The sequence below is a fragment of the Sarcophilus harrisii genome, chromosome 4 (genome assembly GCF_902635505.1).
Source record: "Sarcophilus harrisii chromosome 4, mSarHar1.11, whole genome shotgun sequence".
Lineage (NCBI taxonomy): Eukaryota > Metazoa > Chordata > Mammalia > Dasyuromorphia > Dasyuridae > Sarcophilus > Sarcophilus harrisii.
The window spans coordinates 159325523-159346515 of NC_045429.1; the positions used below are offsets into that span (position 1 = coordinate 159325523).

The 20993-nt window shown below is 34.4% G+C and overlaps 1 protein-coding gene across 1 annotated transcript in view; it reads right to left on the reverse strand.

Moving 5' to 3' along the window:
* Positions 1–20993, reverse strand: part of PDE7B (phosphodiesterase 7B) — a 168482-nt gene that overhangs the window by 82435 nt on the left and 65054 nt on the right. The window contains exon 2 of the mRNA XM_031964224.1: positions 6934–7017. Coding sequence (XP_031820084.1) covers positions 6934–7017 — 84 coding nt within the window. The remainder of the gene's footprint in view (positions 1–6933; positions 7018–20993) is intronic.

The following is a 20993-nucleotide window of genomic DNA, read 5'->3' on the forward strand; positions in this document are numbered from 1 at the left end:
CTGATGACATCTCTTCTATTGTTCACTTAACTCATTATCCATTTGTATTCTTTGATATACTGATTTAAGCTCTATAGTTTGTCCAAAGTGAGGGTTCCCCCCATAATTCTTCCAAAGAAGGTCTTCTTATTTCCAGCATTTATCAAATATGGGTAATTAATGTTAGTTGACTAGTCTTATGCCAAATTTGATCATTTCTTCCTCCATAACCTGTATTGCATCTGTCCTATCTCCTCTTTATTCACATAGCCACTTTTCTTGTTCAAGCCCTTGTTACTTTACACTTAGACTATTGCAACAGCCTTCTAATTGTCTCCCTGACTCAAGTTTGTTTTCTTCAATCCACTTTCCACATATCTGTCAAAATGATAACCTCTAGGATCAGAAAAACATCTTTGTTTGAATTTTAAAGCTTTTTACATGTAGACCTCAATATGTTTTTACAATATATGTTTTTTACAATATGTTGTTCCTCTTAGAGCATAATAGAATCTGGTCAAACTGGTCTTTTTGCTATTCATCATATGTGCTTATTTCCTATTTCTGAGACTTTGTATTAGTTATCTTTCATGTCTACAAAACATTCCCTCCTCATAGGTACTGCTTATTTTTTTAAATAAGTTTTCTTAAAAAAATCTCCTTATGTGTCATTTTCTGTTTGAAGTTTTCCCTGTTCACCCAGCTGCTAGTGCCTCTTCCTCATGTACTTTGCATTTATTTTACATATGCTTATTTATGGACATGTGGTCTTCCTCAATAGAATGTAAACCCTGTGAGAGCAGTGAATATTTCATTTTTGTCATATTTGTATTCTTAGTTACCTATATGGTATCTGGCACATAGAAGATACTTAGTACTTTTTAATTGACTTATTGATTTATTCTAAGATTACCAGCCATATTGGAAGAATGTTAATAGGTTTTTGTTGGAGATACCATCTTGGGTTCTTTGGGAATATTTCATAATTTCTCAAATGTTTTCTTCTTTCCTCTTATTCAGTTCTGGACCTGGCTTGTTCACATGGGGCATCTGCCCATGAAGAATGCCCATTATTCAAACTAATCTAGGCAGCTTGAAGGGATAGTATACTTGGTTTGTCTATCAGTACATATATCAAGAAGTGATGCCATAAAATGTCCCTGAAACATAGCTATTTGGGACTAGAAGAGATGCTTTTAGCAGCATGCATCTAACTTTGCATGTGTGTGTGTGGGGACACATGCCCCCACACACACACAATTTGTCAAAATTTTTAAAGAGTGAGTGGGAAGTCAAACTGATCCCTTAAATGAATGAATAGCCTGGTATCAGTTATCCCTCTAGAACATAATGGAATTTACATTGTAAAGACTGTATTTTTTTCATGTAATGCATCAGCTAGTCTTCTTACTAATAAATTAGAAGGTGTCATAAAAGCAGATTTAAGTGAGAAAAAGAGGGAAAACTTTAAGAAATTACTTTGGAATCATAAAAGCATGACATTTTAAGTCTGCAAAAGATCTTAGAGATAATCCCATCTAATCCCATTGGTTAATAACTAGAAACTGAAGGTTTTTGAGTTCCATGTTATTTAAGGTTTTCATAATCGGTTAACAATTGTCAATATGAAAAAAAAAGTATTTTTTAAAGTGAACTTCATGTTTAAAATTAATCAACATGACACTGTAGCCCAAAAAGCCAACAAGGTTTAGGCTATATTAGTAAGAATTCAAGGATTCCGAACAAGGGATGAGATAATCTTGTTGACCTCATTAAGGAATATCTGTATTATTTTGGTCAATTTGGAATGGCAACATTTTCAGAAGGATTTTTAATAAATGGAGCACATTCAGCTATTAACATTTTAAAAGCACTTACTATGTACAAACATTAGGTTGGTGCTGGAGAGCATATGAATTTTTTTAGACACAATCTCTCTTCAATTTACAGTTTGGTGTAAGAGAGAAACAGACAATTTTAAAAATAGTATATGAAAAATGCATTAGAAGGTAATGAAACAAAGTGACATATGAGAGGAAATATCATTACCAATGAGAGGATCAAGAAAAGAAGTGTTACTGGGTTGATAAAAGGTTTGGAACACATGTCTTGCAGGGGGACTAGGGATAGGTAGATTTCAGAAGAAAAATAAGTATTGTTTTATTTAGTTTCTAAGGGTTAGTTTATGAGGAGCAATAAACAGAAATTGTGAAGAAGCAGATTTTGATCAGACATGAGTGTTTTTTTTTTTTTAACTGGAATGGACTGTTTCAGGAATCACTGAGTTCCCTATTACTAGAGGTCTTGAAAGTAGAGGTTGGGTGACCACTTGTCAGAGATATTGCAGAATATATGTATTTTCACTCAAACTGGATGTCAACTGGATGACCTTTGAAGTTCTTTCTATCCCTGAGATTCTATGACTCTAAGATTTACTTATTGGGCAATGTCCTGGGGTACTATAGAGAGGTTTATAACCATAGAAATGGAAAATAAAGATTCCTGGATCTATAGAACCTGATACTTGAGTTGGAATTGCACAGAAAGTATTTCTTAATGAAGTTGTACAGAATATACTCCTTAAAAGACTTATGATCTTTCTAATTTGTAACTGAGTTAAATTAAAACAGCACCAAATCAACAGTTAAATAACTGCAGTGAAAAAGGGATCAGAGTGTGGTAAAGTTAAGGAATGACTTCCTGGAAGAATTTATTTCTGAACTTGTATTTAGAGGAGTTGGGGACATAAGCTATGGGAGAAGAGTGGGAAGGGCAACCTAAGTGGAGAAAATGCCTATACAAAGAACCAAAGGATCTGATGATGTACTTTACTGCATGCCTCTGTATTAGGAAGGAAGGAAATAGGCATTTATTAAGCATCTACTATGTGTAAGTATTTGTGCTAAATTAATAAAATATCATGTCATTCAATCCATATAATAATCCTGAGAGGTAGATGTTATTATTACCCTTATTTTATTGATAAGAAATCTGAGGCAGACAGAGGTTAGGTTATTTGCCCAGGGACACACAAGTAGTGTTTGAGTCTGGATTTGAACTCAGGTTTTCCTGATTCCAGGACTAGTCCTCTGTCCATTGTTGCCACCTACTTACCTATGCTTGGGAATGATACAGCATGGTTTTACTCTCATGGAGTTTATAATGTCATAGAGAAAAAAGATTCAAATGTATCCAGACGTATATGTTGTCCTTGGATAACACAGAGGCACACATCTTCCATATAGAGGTAGTTATTTGTACTGGCACCCATAGTGAACTGGACCACAAGGACTTAGATCTTATGGGTAAAACATATACTTTCCATTACTTGTGGCATACTCAACACATCATTCAAATTTAGCATGAAGAGAGGAACTGAAGAATCTGAAAATAGGTTAAGTATACCCACTGACTAATTAGATCACTGTTCATTTGCTTCTTTATCTGATTGTATTATCATGTGCATTGTGTCAAAGCTTGCCTTCTGGAAACTTATCACACATACACACATATATACAAACATACATATATAATATTAAATATACATTACTATATGGATGTATTTTATATAAGATTATCCATCACTTTTTATTTTTATCATCATATGTCTTTTGACAAAATGACTTAAATATCAGTGACTGATTTTTAAAATTTCAAAATGTTAAAAGTAACTTCAGAGATCTTTGTGACTACATATAGGATTTATATAATTCTTTTAGTTATTACATTGTCATATATTGTGTTATCATGTTGATTTTGAAAAACAAGAAGAGAATTTACATCTAATGGTTTGTGAAGTGTTTGTCAGTTTATTTTCCCACTTGTTTTTTACTCCTCAAAATGACTTTGGAATAAACTAATTCCAGCCGTTTTTAGGCCAGGGGAATTTAATTGTTTTCATGTTATGGATTCTTTGGCAACCTGGTGAAACTTATATATATGCACACACAACACATATATGTGTATATGTGTGCATATATCTAATCTGTATTTAAAATTCTTAACTGTAAGAAATGCCAAATTTTAATTAGAGGCTAGTAAACATAAAGATGAAATTTCTTTCCCCCATCCAAGTTCATCAACTCTCTGAAATCTATTCATGGATTCCAGGTGCCTTAGACTGTTCCAGTGATATAAGACTTTTGAGATCAATTTTTTTTTCACTTGAAGAAAATAGCTTAGAAATAGTGGACCTGCAACCTGATTTATGTTCCAAAAAACTATTTTCTATCATTATATACTACACAGTCCATATGAATCACATTTGCTGAGAGGTTATTTTCTGCTCTCTGGCTCACATTCCTCTGATTATCATCCCTTACTATCTTTTCCTTCATTTCAGTCTCTGATGGTAAGATGGTCCTTCTTCTTGACTACATCAACTCTCTATACATCTCCTTGATCCCATTAACATCCCTTCTGCCCCACCATCTTTTTCAGCAGAGTAGCTCTTACCAGCTCTCCTACTCTAATTTTCATTCTCTCCCTATCTATCAGTTCCTTTGCTTCCTGGAAACATACTCAATTTCTTTTATCTTCGAAAAAAATCCCTTACTAGATACTACCATACCTCTTAGCCCTCATCCTATGTCTTCCCCTTCTCCTTGAAAACAAAACAAAACAAAATAACAACCCATCCATATTAGTTCCTCCTATTTCCTTTCTTTATACTTGGTTTTAAACTTTTATAATCTGGCCTCCAACTCCATTATTCAACTGAAGCAGTCTTCTTCAAAGTTAACAATGATCTCTTAATTATCAAATTTAATGGTCTGCTCTAGTTGCTCATTTTTCTGGGTCTTTATTTAGTATTTCACACAGTTAACCTGCTTATCCTCCTGGATATTCTCTTTTTTCCAGTTTTATGTGCTTCTACTTTCTCTTGGTTCTTCTATCAGCATGATTAGCTCCTTCTTAGTCTCTCTGTTTTTGGATTTTCATCTACATTGCATCCATTAATTATGGATATTCTGCAAGGCTCTCTCTTGGGCCTTCTTTTTCCTTTATATACTCTCTTCCTTGGTCCTGTGCTTGGCTCTTGCAGATGCTATGATCATATCTATGCAAATTATTCCTAGATTTATATATGCAGCTTTGGTTTCTCAACTAAACTTTTATCTGCTATCACATTGATGGTTAAACATTCAGAATTGGGTGTTCCGTAGGCATCTCAAATTCAATAGATTCAAAATAGAACTTATTGTGTTCCTGCCAATCCCTTTCCTCTTCACAACTTTCCTATTACTGTCAAGGGCACTGTCATTCTTCCATTATCATATCATCCTGGACTCTCCTTCACTTATTTTATCTATTCAATCACTTGCCAATTCTCATAATTTCCCCCCCTGTAATATCTCTCACATATATTGCCTTTTCCATACTCATATTAGCCCAACAAAAGCTCTTGCCATCTTAAGACTACCACTGGTCTCCCTGACTCAAATATCTTTTTACTCCAATCCATTCTTCAATTCAGCTGCCAAAATATTTTTTACTAAAATATAGATCTGACCCTGTCATTCCTCTGCTTAATAATTCCAATGACTATTACCTACAGGATGAAACACAAAATCTTTGACATTTAAAAATCTTCATTAACTCAGCCCAGCCTACCTTCACAATCCTCTTGTATTAATCTCTCTTCCGCATATAGGAGGCAGATAGCTAGGTCACAAAGTGTATAGAGTGCTGGGTTGGAGTCAAGAAGATCCAAATTCTAATTCAGTCTGACACTTTAGTAACTATATATAAGCACAATCTTAGCTTTCTCAATTGTAAAGTAGTATCAAAAACATCTACCTCATAAAGTTATTGTGAGGATCACACGAGATAGTATTAGTAAAATGCTTAGAACAGTGCCTACATATAATACATGCTTCTTTTCTTCTCCATTCCTTCAAATAGTATGATCTAGTCATATGTTTCAATTGCTGGTCCTAAACATGACACTGTACCTCATTGCCATAACATTGTACCAGCTGTTTCTCCATTCCTGGAATGCTCCTAGCTTCCTTTTAAGACTCAAGTAATAATTCATGGAAGATTTTCCTGTTTCTACTAACTCCTCAGAAGTTACTTTGCATTCACTTTGTATTTGTCTTGTATATTCTGTTTTTTATATGTCATCTCTCCCATTAGAATGTAGGATCGTTGAGGAAAAATGTTGTTTTTGCTTTTTCTTTGCATCAGTTAAAGCAAAACTTGAAATGTATCTATTTTTCTCCTCAAGCTTAAAGTTAAGGTTAGTTGTTTGAGGAAGAAGAGATTTAAATGTAGAACTATGATTAGTGACCTAATAGAACCAGCAAATGATGCAATAATGAATTAAAAGCAGAAAATCAAATTTCTTAATCAAAAGCCAATGTGGGAGATTTTCAAAATTCCAAAGGAAGAAGTAGGATGAGGAATAGAGAGAAGGAAGTCAATCTTCTGAGATTGTTAGGGTGAAGGAAGTGAGTGGATGTGAAATTATATAAATCAACTAGAGTGGTGAGGTTTTTCTGTAGAAAGCAAGTATTAGCTTAATAAGAGAATCTAGTTCAGACAGAGAAGTCAAATTAGTGAAATAGTTTGATGAATTATCAGAAAAAGCTATGAAATGTCTTCTCTGTAGCATTTTAAAAGTTATAATAGCCTCACATCTTTTTAGGAGTTTAAGGAAAAAGTACTAATAATATTATTTTTTATATTTATATAGAATTATAACCTTTCCAAGTAATTTGACATTTGATACCATATTTATTCCACACAATTAAGAATTAGGGTAGGGTAATATTATTGTCAGAGTAGGAAATAGACACAATAAAGTTAAAGGCAAGGTTGGGAGGAGATATATGATGAAGGAAGGAAGTTAAGGACGGAAAGCTTCAGAAGACTTTTGAAGTTCAGAGGAAAATTATGAATTTTTTTTAAAACAGAAAATCTCTTTCTTTCCAGGTATGTGTAATTACTCACTGTTAAGAAGGCGGAAGTCAATGAATGGGTAGGAGCCACGGCGTTCCGCAGGAACTCCTGTCTGACCTCTTATTCGTACATCTCCTAGAAAACAGAAGATAAATGTTTGAAAATGCTGCCAAGTGCATATACTCTCACTCCCCAAATGGTGCAACTTGTTAGGTTAGGTGCAATAGAAGCCAAAGAAGCTGAATTCTAACCAATACAATCTAGAGACTGCAAAGAGACATTTATTAAATAGTTTTGATGATGATGGTGGTCCCTAACAAATAATGATGATAGCAGTTCATATAATCCTAATTTAAGGTCTTCCTAACTCTCTTATTCATTAAATCACACTCTATCCTAAAGAAACTAATAGCTTATGGAAAAACAGGACTAAGCAGAGGGCAAAGCTTGGTGGAAAAGTCCATATTATTTTTACTCCTGAAGAGAAAAAGTAGGTTCTTTGGGAAACCTAAGTAAATAGCCCTTATAAATGAGAAGGAAAAATCACATTAATCTCTGAAAACTCTTGTGTTTCTGATTTATGATTTCATTTTTTTAGGGCAGGACTTCTGAAACTTTTTTTTCTCAGGCAACTGGGGTTAAGTGACTTGCTCAGCGTCACACAGCCAGGAAGTATTAAGTGTCTGAGGCCAGATTTAAATTCAGGTTTTCCTGACTTTGGGGCTAGTGCTCTATCCACTACACCAACTAGCTGCCCCATTTAAACTTTTTCAATGATGACCCTTTTTGCCTGAAAAATTTTTACATGATCCTAGTTATATAAGTATAATAAAATAGGTATACAAATCAAACATTTATTGATAATAAATTACAATTTCATGACTTTCCGTTTTATAACCCTCATATTCAGTTATAGTGAGGCTACAACCCACAATTTAAGAAACTTTGCTCTAGGAAACTCTTAATGTGTAATTTACTCCAATTAATGAACATTGATTTTTATATAACTTAAAATCTTAATTTGCTTTTTTCCTAGCTTTTTTATTTGCATATCCAATTCATTCATCTTTTCTTTCTCATATTTTATTCATGTAAGCATTCAGAGGCAAAAAATTTTCCCTAAGTACTGCTTTGATTGCATCTCATAAATTTTGTTATATTGTCTCATTATTGTCATTCTCTTTGATGAAATAATTGATTGTTTCTATAATTTGTTGTTTGATCCACTTATTCTTTAGGATTAGAATTATTTAGTTTCCAATTAAAGTTTAATCTATCTTTCCATGACTTTATTGCATGTAATTTTTATTTCATCATGAAGCGTCTCTTCTATCAGCCCCTTTTTTTTCTTTCCCCTTTCCCCTCTCCTACTTTTGCCATGCTTCTGTGCTCCATTCTATTTACTCCTCCCTTTTCATTTCCTCAATCCCCTCCTACTTCCCTATAGGATAAGATAAATTTCTACACCCAACTGGATATGTATGTTATTCCCTCTTTGAGTCAAATCTGATGAGAACAAAGTTCAAACACCCTTCCCCCCCTACTGTAATAGGCCTTTTGGGCTTCTTCATGTGATATAATTTACTCTTACTCCTTTTTATATCATCATGTCAAAGTCAACTTATACTCACATCCTCTATATGTACCTCTTTATAATAAAGATAATAGTTGTTGAGTTACAAGTATCATCTTCCCATGCATGAATATAAACAGTATACTTTTTTGCTTTCTTGTTTGCCTTTTTATGTTTCTCTTGAGTCATATTTAGTTAGGGCTTATTAAGCTTTTTCCACTCATGATCTCTTTTTCCCCAATAAATTTTTTTGTGACCCACAGTATATAAGTATATAAAATACATATAAAAACCAAACATTTCTTGATAATTTCATGACCTTCACATTCAGTTACAATACCCCATGTGGAATAGAAAACCACAGTATAAGAAACTGTGTTGTAGTGGAAGATCAGATTTTCTGTTTAGCTCTGGTCTTTACATCAGGAAAAAATTTAAGTCCCTTCTTTCACTGACTATCCATCTTTCTCCCTAAAAGATTATGTTCAATTTTTCTAGATAGTTGATATTTGGTTGTAATCTTAGTTCCTTTGCTTTCTGGAATATCATATCTAAGTTCTCTGATCCTTTAACGTAGAAGTTGTTAAATCCTTTGTAGTCCTGACTGTGGGTTCCTTGTTATGTGGTTTCTATGTAGCTGCTTGTAGTATTTTCTCCTTGACTTATAATTCTGGAATTTGGCTACAATAGTCTTTGAAGTTTTCATTTTGAGATCTCTTTCAGGAGGTGATTGGATGATTCTTTCAATGAGTATATTGCCCTCTGGTTCTAGGATATTAGGGCAGTTTTCCTTGTTAATTTCTTGACAGATACTGTCCTGGCTCTTTTTTTTTTTTTTTCTGAGGCATTTGGGGTTAAGTGATTTGCCCAGAGTCACACAGCTAGGAAGTATTAAGTGTCTGAAGCCAGATTTGAATTCAGGTCCTCCTGACTTCAGGGCTGGTGCTCTGTCCACTGTGACATCTAGCTGCCTCTAGACTAATAATTCTTTTTTTTTTTTTATTTAATAGCCTTTTATTTACAGGTTATATGCATGGGTAATTTTACAGCATTAACAATTGCCAAACCTCTTGTTCCAATTTTTCACCTCTTACCCCCCACCCCCTCCCCCAGATGGCAGGATGACCAGTAGATGTTAAATACATTAAAATATAAATTAGATACACAATAAGTATACATGACCAAAACGTTATTTTGCTGTACAAAAAGAATCAGACTCTGAAATATTGTACAATTAGCTTGTGAAAGAAATCAAAAATGCAGGTGGGCATAAATATAGGGACTGGGAATTCAATGTAATGGTTTTTAGTCATCACCCAGAGTTCTTTCTCTGGGCATAGCTGGTTTAGTTCATTACTGCTCCATTGGAAATGATTTGGTTGATCTCGTTGCTGAGGATAGCCAGGTCCATCAGAACTGGTCATCATATAGTATTGTTGTTGAAGTATATAATGATCTCCTATAGACCAATAATTCTTAAAGTATCTCTCCTGGATCTATTTCCTAGGTCAATTATTTTTCCAATGAGGTATTTTGCATTTTCTTCTATTTTTTCATTCTTTTGATTTTGTTTGACTGATTCTTGATGTCTCATAGAGTCATTAACTTCCACTTGCCTGATTCAAATTTACTAGGAATTATTTTCTTCAGTTAGTTTGTTAACTTTTTCCTTTTGGTCAATTCTACTTTTAAAGGAGTTATTTTCTTCAGTGTCCCCCCCCCCCCCCGCTCCCCCCTACCCCCAGCTTCATTTGATCAATTGCATTTTTTAAACAATTGTTTTCTTCAGTAAATTTTGGTTCTTCCCTTTCTAAGGTATAGATTCTCTCTTTCATACTCCTCATTTCTTTCCCCAGTTTTTCTTCTACCTCTCTTATTTGACTCTTAAAATATCATTTGAGCTCTTTCAAAAAGGTCTTTTGGGCTTGGGACCAATTCATACTCCTCTTTGAGGTTTTGCATGTAGTTATTTTGCTGCTATTATCCTTGTCTGAGTTTGTGTTTTGATTTTTCCTGTTACCATAGTAGCTTTCAATGGTTAGGGCTTTTTGGTTTCTTGCTCATTTTTTAGCCTATTTCATGGTTGTTTAAGTTGAGCTCTGCTGTTGGGGCACAGAGGGCATTACCCCAAACTTCTTGTGCTGGAAGCCAAGGGTCTGGTCACTGACTTTATGCACTGGGACCTGGGGTTGCTGGTGACTTGCTCATTGTGCTAGAGTGGCCTGGCCTAATCACACCTATCTCCCCCCATCCTTTGCCCCAGATACCAATCTCTTCATTTTATTTTTTCCCTCAATAGTATTTTATTTTTCCAAAATAAACATAAAGATAGTTTCCAAAAGTAATTTTTGTAAGATTTTGTGTCCCAAATTTCCAAAATCTTCCTTATTTGTACATGTAACTCTAGTGCTTAGTACAGTGCCTGCCACATAATAAACTCTTAATAAATAACATCTATCTATGTATCTTTGTAGACAACTAGATAGCTCAGAGAATAGAGAGTTAAGTTTGGAATCAGAGAGACTCATCTTCCTGAATTCAGATTTATCTTCCTGAGTTCAAAGTTGGCTATAGATATTTACTAGCTTTGTGATCTTTGGCAAATCACTTAATCCTGTTTGCCTTAATTTCTTCATCTGTAAAATAAGCTGGAGAAGGAAATGGCAAACTACTTCAATCAGGAGAGTATGAATGCCTGTGGTCAAGAAATTTTTTCTTGTTTTTGGGACTTTTTGTTATAATGTGTTATAGGTAGCCTCTTACCACTTATGGGCTAGGCTTGCATAATAAGCAATAAAGAGAAAAAAAATTTCCCCTCAATATTCTGGTAATTTACACATATATAGGGAAGGAGAAACAGTTCCTATATTCTGAATTAATGGCCAACAGAATGCTTTCTTTTAGCAAATAGGCATTTTTAAGTCTTTAAAATGAACCTTATAATAAAATTTCTACTTCGCTAAAGGATATCTAGCATTCAAAGATGTTTTCTTCATCTGTCTATTGTACAGTCCTTTTACACAGTATCTTTGCCAAAAAAAATTGCCAGATGGGGTCATGAAGAGTCAGACTTGACTGAAAACAACTGAGCTTCTATCTATCTCTGTATCTCTCCCTGCTCCCCTCTCTTTTTCCCTCCCTTCCTAGCTAGCTATGTTAGCTAAGTATATAGTTCATTGTCAAATTGCTACTCAAACCTTCTTGATGAATTCACGGTTGAAACATGTGAAGTATTCACTCTGTGCATCCAGGTACACTCATTCTGCTTTTTATCTCCTGGGGAAAATGTTATTTTTTTTCATTAACAACTAAATGTATTCTCAAGTTGTTATTGACTTTTCCCCCTTTGTCCAGAAGGTACTCAATAATTCATAAATATCTTTTGGCTTGAATTTAGCTTTTTATAATAATTTAGTTTAAATCCTTCTTCTGGAAGTCTTTCCTGATTAAAAATAGGTAGAATTAAAAATTAATTAAAACAAATTTCAAGCAAGTTGTTGATTACTTTTGTATTTTTTCACACAGAAAATTTCATGGGAGGTAGCATGATGTAGTAGAGGCAGCTATCAGTGGATAGAGTGCTGGGTCTGTAGTCAGGAAGACCTGAGTTCAAATCCTGTTTTAGACACTTCCAGCTATGTGACCCTGGACAACTCACTTAATGCTGTTTGCCTCAGTTTTCTCATCTGTAATATGAGCTGAAGAAGGAACTGGTAAACCACTCCCACTATCTTTACCAAAATAACTCCATAGACAGTACTGATATGTGGTCCATCCAGTCACAAAGAATTGGACATAACTGAATGAATGAATAACAACAAAGCATGGTGTAGCAGAAATTATACTGAATGACAACCAGGAAATCTGATTTCTAACTCTGGATTTGCTATGTGACCTTGAACAGGGCACAATTCCTCAATTCCTAAATCTATAAAATGAGGGAGTTGAAAAAGTTTCTTTATATCTAAAATAATCCAATTAGTTCTCCAACATTCTAGGACTTTATTATCAAAATTTAAATGAAAAATACCATTCCCTGATTATGTGTATCACTCTTCATAGTATACAGAATGCTTTTATAAAAGTTGTCTTTACACTAAGAATTTTATCCTTCTGTGCCCTATGTATATGCACAAAAAAGAAAATGATATATTTATGCACACAGAGAATGAAACTGGTTTGTTATTGGCTCCATAGTTCATGTTCAGTGTGAATTTTGTTTGTTTTTGGTCAATAAACTAGTCATCAATTTAGCACCATTTCTGGAATTCCATGAATACCATTCCTACCTGCATCCTTGATGAGGCTAAAGCTCAAGAAGATTGGTTGATTAATAAAACATATATATGTGACAAACAATAAATTCCTGTATTATAAGGAAGATTAATCATCAAGAAAGCATCGTCTGATTTTTAATCTTAAGTAAACAATGGTGATCAATTATAAAAAAATTATATTGAAACTTTTATTAATAGGATTACATAGAACCTTAAATTAAGCTGAAAATCCTTTTGGGATCCCTCTTTAGGGTAATTACACAAATAACAATAGACACCATGATATTTCATTGATTGTGTAACCTCATCATTCAAGGTCTGGTAGGAAAGGAAGCATCCTTTTATGTCTTTCAGTATCTTTCATTTTCACTTCATGTGATTCTGTTCAATGACTTCTAGAAATTTTCTAGAAACAATTCACTCAACGTCTTAGAAGCCTTAGAAGATTGTAGATTGATTAATAGATAAAAGGAAACCAAGAAAAAGTCCAACAGGTGAGAGAAAAACCAGGAGAGTAATGTCACCAAAACTTAGAGAAAAAGAAATTATCAAGGAGAAGAGGGTAATGAACAGTGTCAAAGACTATAGTGAAGTCAAGTAGTTTCATTTAAATAATAAAGTTGTGGAGAATCATTTATTAAGTGAGAAGAAAGGAAGTGGAGATGGTTTTTATAAGGTGGTTTTCTCAATAAGTATATCCACAAAAGAAGGGAGAGAGACAGAGAGAGAGAGAGAGACAGAGAGAGAGAGAGAGAGACAGAGACAGAGACAGAGAGAGAGAGAGAGAGAGAGAGAGAGAGAGAGAGAGAAGGAGAGAGAGAAGAAGAAGATCAGAGAAACAGAGGAGAGAGAGACAGAGAGAAGAGGAGGGAAGGAGAGAGGGAGGGAGGGAGGACAAAAACTAGCTGGAATAGATGGATCAAATAAGAATTTCTGAGAATAGGAGCGATATTGACATGCTTATAAGCAAATGGGAAACAGCTTCCAACAGGAGTGGGAGAGATTAAGTGAGAGGGTAGATTGATAGAAGAATCAATTTGGTGGAGAAGAGGGGATGCAATAGGATCATTTATCCCATGTAGATGGGTTTGCCTTGGTAAAGAAAAAAACCCCACTTTTTTTTGGTGTGATGGGGGGTGAAGGAGAAGATATTAGCAGAAGCTCTGACTAATAGCTTCAATTTTTTTTTTCAGTAAAATTTGAGGCAATGCTCTGAGCTGAGAGGATATAAGGAAAAAGACAATGGGATTTTGAGGAGATATGGAAAGGTTTAGAAAAGCTGCCAGAGAGAATGGGAGAAGCATAAAAAAATTGCCTTGCTATAGTGAGGGCTCAGCTGAGATTAAATAGCATGATTTTTTAGTGAAGCAGATTTCCTGATTTATTCCAGTTTTGTTCATTAGCATGTGACTAAGTGTAAAAGCAGTGAATGGTGGAAGTAATTCAATGCTGAGGCAAGGTTAATATTGGTAATAGGATAAAGGGCAAGGGATTTAATAGATAAAGGCATTGAAGAATAAGATCCTGTAAACTAAGGATTTATTTGTACTTTAAACTAAGACTGCCTTTATCTGTACTGTGTCTCTGTCAAGGAGTTGGTTGGCTTTTAGGGATAATTTTACATCCCAATTGGAACATTTGTTTGTATGAGTTAAATTTCCTGAAGACTGATAGTGATAATCATTGTTTTTTATTTTTGTTCATTTCACATTTCTAGTAACTTTCATTTCTTAGTCCCAAGTTATATATTTTCAAATTTTTTTTTACTATTCTCTCTTGTAGCTACCAAGTATTAAAATATATGTTGCATTAATCTGGAAAATCTTGTTAAGTACTTCAGAAAATTCCTCCATACTTCATTTTCTGCTATGGATGTTGGCACATAAACTACCATTATCTTCATGGGACTGGTTACAATCATTATGGGTATTATAAGGTGAGAGAGCAAAATATCCCATAAAATGGTGTTTCTTATTTCTTGTGGATCCACAATTCAACTAACCTTTCCAGTTTCTTTGTAACCATTTATAAGGAGAAATTGTGAGGATTTAAATTAAATTTTGGTTTAGCTGCACTTCTTTAATGTATTCTGTCTTTATTTATGACAAGTATATCAATATAGATATGGTTTTGTTTTTTTGGAGGTGTGTTGATTTTTGGGTAATTTGAACAAAATTCCTATATTAAAAGGACCCTCACAACAGAGTTATGAACAGAGTTATCAGACCCCATTAAGAGGATCAATAATAAAATGAATGTTTATAAATGGTCTAAAAAGTATGTTATTATTAATATACTTTATTCCTTTATATGAGACTATCATTATTTTTCTAAAGCATGGGTCTAACCATGTAAATCCTCCTTAATCTCACTCTTATTCAATAAGTTCTACTGTCTATTGACTCCAGGACCAATCCAAACTTTTCTGTTTGATGTTCAAAGCCCCTTATAACCTTGTTCTTTCCTACCTTTCTAGTATCCTTACACTTTTGCTCCCTGTCGTGTATTTTTTGATCTAGTGACATTTGCTCCTTGCTCTACATGAAGAAGACATTTCATGTCTTTGAGCTGACCATTTTATTTGACTGTCCTCCATACCTGGAATGACTTGCATCCTCATCTCTGCTTCCTGGATTCCCTTAATTCCCAACTGAAACCTCATCTTCTACAGGAAGCTTTTCCCAAACCTTCTTAATTCCTGTGTTTTTTTCTCTTTTAATTTGTTCCAGCTTATCCTGTATATAGCTTGTTTGTACATATTTGCTTCTTGTCTCATTAGAGTGTAAGCTTCTAAAAGGAGGTACTACCTTTTGCTTCTTTTGTTTCCCTAGTCTGACATGTAGTAGGCACTTAAATGTTTATTGACTGATTGGCCAGGATTAAAGGACACTGTGTTTTATGAATTTGATGAATCACTGTGGCTATAGCAATTCATCACATGGAGGACAGATTGGTGGTAACAAATCATTTTTATTCTTAGCAAGGCTGGTTCTAAGACAACAGACAGTCTGGCCCCAACACCAAACTCAAAGTCTTTCTAACTTGGAAAGGCTTGAACTCTGCAGGCATAGCTTAGGATTTGAGAACCCAACATCACTTGCCACAGTGAGCTAACATGGTAGATAGAACTTTTGAGGGCTCCTAATGAATCTAATTGTGCATATGCATGATCTATGCAGATATAATAGTTATTTCTGCTATAACATGACATGTTGTTAAAAATTACTGTATAATGCAAAACTGCACAATAAAAACCAAAAGGAGTTATGGGGAAAATGGAGTTGGGAGGACACCCCTTCTAGCCATTTATTTTTGTGGCATTGTCTTTGATTGTCCCCAATGTGGATTCCTATGTGCTTTTGTTCAGGAGATATGATATGTTCTTTCATTACTTTCAAAACACTTTATTAATATTTTAAGCTTTTCCTCAATATAGAAAGCTTTTTATTTGTATGTACTATGTGGCATTTTTGAACCAGAATAATGAGACACATTTAGGATGTTAAATGAATGTTTTTTTTTTAATATGGAGAAATTCACAAATGTGAAAGAATGGTGAAACAACATTGTAGAGTAATAATAATAAACCAAGATAACTAACAGATGTTTCAGGTATGTGTGTTTTTCCATTTTTTAAATATTCCTATGTAATTTGGTTCATTTGTATGGAGTTTTCTATATTCACTTACTGTTTCTTGTGGACAACATTGCACATATGCAAACATTAAATTCAAATTATGCTTAAGTTGTTCCCTAATATATCAATTGCATCATAACAGATTTGTATTTTCAAAACAAGTGTTATAATGGAGCTGACTTTAAAAAGTAAACATATATATATGTATATAATAACAGCACCCAGGGTTTGACACAGAGTTAATATAAAACTGTATTAATTTTGTGTATCTTTTGCATATCACTTTTCACTTATTCATTTAATATTTACTAGAAATAAGTACTGGAAGATGATTATTTTTCAGTATTGGTCCTGGGGCACCAAAAGGCCCCAATTTTAAAAAAATAATTGTGATTATTGTTCCTTACTAAATGAACTGATGCATTCAATTATTAATTTTTGTGTGTGTGTGTGTGTGTGTGTGTGTGTGTGTGTGTGTGAAATGCCTTCTATCCTCACTGTGGGAAAAAATTTTAAGAACAAAAATTGAAAAAAAACATTCCGTAACCCTGATTTTTGGCTAGCAAACTAGGAAAATGAAATTAATTAAAATTCCCTGTTATATTAATATTATAGTTTATCACAATTTTATTGTATGAAAAGTAATGCAATTGCCTTTCTAAGTAAGAGTTTTATGCTGAAAATGTTTAGATGTCTCTATTTTCTTTTGTGAACCATCTCTGAATATTTAAGTACCTCCAACAACCCAAAAGAGTGGAGTTGTTCAGTAGCAATTGCCTCGATGTCCTCATTTGTAAAATGGGGATGTAATAGCACCTACCTTCCACCACTGTTGTGAGGATCAAATGAGATAATAATTGTAAAGCACTTGGCATAGTGCCTGACACACAGTACGCATCATATGAATGTTATCTATTATTACCTAAAGAAGCAATGATTGCTGAGTTGATATCTAAATAGTGGGACAAGTCTCATTGTATTGAAAGGATTTTACTGGCTCACCTTCACAACTAACCATCTATTTATCCAAGGCATTAGATCCAAGTTAAACAATTGTTCTGAATATTTATTAAAACCTTATTTTGCTTAAGTGACTTTTTTTTTTTTCTGGCAAAAGGAAGGTTCTGTGGGAGCAGGATAGGAAGTGTTGACAGCCTAAAGTCATATCCCCATTCTCTACTTATTGTGTTCCAAAATCAAACCAACAGCAGAGCAATTTTTTATTTTGAAAAGGCTGCTTCTCCCTTGCCCCTTCAGGCTGAATTCACAACATATCATCCTGGAATATTTAATGTTGCAAAGCCATACAGAGAACTGCATTTCTAGAAGAGTAAAGAACTGGAGGTAGTCACTCAACTTCCCAGGGGATATATTTCCTGCAAGGATCTGTTGCCCACTTGGCATCTCACTTTGTCTCTGTTTAATAAAAGCCTGTACTAGGTAACAGAAGTTTATGTGGCTTCTTATGTAACTGTCAGTGAGGGTGGAGACTGTGGCCGTGATGACAACTTACAGTTGCTGAAACATCAGCCACATGACAAGAACCAGGACCTGACTATAACCACGGTGTCAAGGTCATTTCAGGGTGGGAAGAAAGGAGAGAGACAGAGAGAGGGGTGATCTAGTAACTACCATATACCAGCTGGATTTGTGAAATGAAGGATAAAAAATTGTTCAATATATACTGATTGTAAAGGAGATATAACTAAAATTCAACAGGATGAATGAAAATAGATAGTGGTAGTAATGTCAGAGAGATGGAATTGTACAGGGATTGGACAAATGTGACAAAAGTAAGAGGTTCACAGGAAATTGATTTGTTTGAGCTTTATGTGTCAATCATTGATTTCACAGTCAGATTCTGTAAAAAATTGGAGACAGTGATAGACAGATAATCTGACCTCTGCTTTTCAGGCTAGAATTCTATATGCCACATGGTGCTGTTAGGAGGATCAAATGAGATAACATTACAAAAAAGTGCTCCATAACCATAGAATATTACATAAGTATAAGCTATCCTTATAATACATGGCATTTCCTAGACTGACAACTTTGTAAATTCTAAAGGCCTGCAAAATGATCTCTTTTCCTTTGTCTGTTCTATCCTGATAAATTAAAGAGGAGGGCTGTATAATTTAATTGTCTGGTGAATTTATAGGTTATTCTAGTCAATTGGTTCAGATAATTGAGGCAGAGACTTTGAGAACTATGATTTTTTCCTACTATTTAAATTGGTTGATTAGATTGTCTTGAATTCACCAGATAAACATGAAACCTCCTTCACTTTGGTGAGCAGGCCCAGTCACTGAGGATTATTTATTGAACAAGTTGAGTCTGAAGCTTCAGGTCTTTCTGTCTGATTTCCATCAGTGCTATGCTCACAGGTTTTCAATGAGAGCTCTGTGTGCAGTAAGAAAAACTACGTGTCTGTAACACAGAGCCTACTCTATTGAGGATAGGAACAAAATAATTTCCTTGCATGTGAAATGTTTTTTTTTTAATGACTTTTAAAATCCCATTAATATTGGTTTAAACCCAAACACAGATAAAGGGAACACTTCACAAAGTTAAGAAAGACTGGAGAAAATAGAAAACCATCTTGAAACCAACATCTTTCCTTATTAAATCTGGCAGTATAAATGGTTTTAAGTGCATTTAGGGTCAGGTATGTTGATTAGAACAATGAATCAGAGAGAGAGCTGTGCCCTCAAATGTATAGACTTTTCTAAGTCAAGTCTGATTCAGTTTGGAATCAGTAGGTACTCTCCTCCCTCCCCCTTTTCTTCAGTGGATGTTTTTTTCGAGAGGAAAAAGGAGAGAAAAATAAGCCTCAATCATAGAGAGTGCAGGAGTCTAATAAAAAAAAAGATATTGAACAAAGAGCAGTAGGCATGCTTAAAGAGAGTTCCAAGAATTGTAAAAGCTCAGGAGAACATAGAGGCATGTTCTTTTATGGAGATCAGAACAAGAGGAAAAAGGGACAAGAAAAATTACCTTTTGGAATGTGAAATATATCTTACTTAACAAAGACATTGGGCTAATATCAAAACAAATCCCTGATTTTAATTCTGTGAGTATGCCTATTTTTTTCTGTGTCACCAGTAGGGAGAATATCCCTGCCCTGGCTAACCTCCTATTATAAGACATCTTCCTAACACCATGATTCTTCATATTGCCATCCATATGGATAACTGATGATTATTCCTGTGACTCTGTTTCCTCTTTCTTCTCTTTCTGATGGGAGGACTGAGATGGGAGCAAAAGGGATCCATTACTAGGTGTTCACATTTGTTTAATGACCTAGAGTGGGCATAGTTGGGCTACTGTGGTTTTTGGCTCAGTTTGTATACATTGGCATAGTTTTGAGAGCATAGAAAGGAACCACAGTGAATATGGGGGGTGTTATCTTGGAGGACCACCTTTTTTTATTGGCAGTTCCTCATTGTTTCTGATTCAGTTGTAAAGCTTTTTAACAATTTTAAAGGTCTAGTAACTGATGGTATTGCATCTTTACCTGCTTAATTCTAAGGAGCCTAAAAGCACTTTTATGGTTTGGGAATATAGATTTCTGGCTAATAGGCTGACTATAGCTACCTGGAATTTTGGAATGACTTTAGATTTTTTCCTTTGATAGTTTGATGAAGACTATAGATTCCTTCTTCAAATAATGCATTTAAGTGCATAAAATGAAACACATGGCATTACAAAGGAAATCAATTATTTTGAAATAAAGATGTATTTTTTAAAGTTTAAGTTCCTGGACCCCTAAACCCTATCCACAGACTCCCTAAGACTAGAGAGTTTCATTATCCTTTCTTTCCTTCTCTGCCAACTGACCCATGTAAAGAAACATCAGTCTTAATCAAAATTTTAAAAACAAAAATAAAAATAACTTGGGCATTACCTAAAACAACTTCCTAAATCATATAGTCAATCACTTATAATTTTTTTGCAAACATACTAAAATCTGCCTATTTCTTTCACCTGAAGCCTGGTCAAAACTTCTGCTCTAAATATCAGCTGGAAAAAAAAGAATTGTCATATAAGATATAATTAGTTAGGAAAAATGAGAATTACAAACTCTTGTTTTTTGAACTTTGAATATGTCAAGTGAAACTTTAAAAAAAAGTATTGTTTGTTTTCATGTGCTTCTGAACTTCCTGATTCTGGCTGGGAACAAGGACAAACCCGCCAAAATACTGCAAGAAAAGATGTTGCTGATCAGCAGCAGGAAATACTCTACATCCCATGAGAGATCCTGTTCTCAGAAGACTGCCTAGCCAAGTCTGAAGAATGAAGAAGTACTGTTGGACAGTCACATTTACAGAAGGAGGTTTCACTGAACCCGGAACCTAGAACTTTCATGGTGGGCCATCTCTGCAATGTGGCATGAGGCTTTAAGGGTCTAAGTGTTTGCTTTTCAGAAAAAGGGAAACCAATATATAACTCTTAGTCAGTAATACATTTAAATTAGAATCTTATGAGTTGGGATAGAACTTAATGAGCATCTAGCACATCTTCCAACCTAGATTCAAAATCTTTTTGACAGAATTGCTGCCAATCCAGACCCAGCTTGAATATTTCTACATGGAGCTGATGACTTTTTTGGGTAATCCTTTCCATG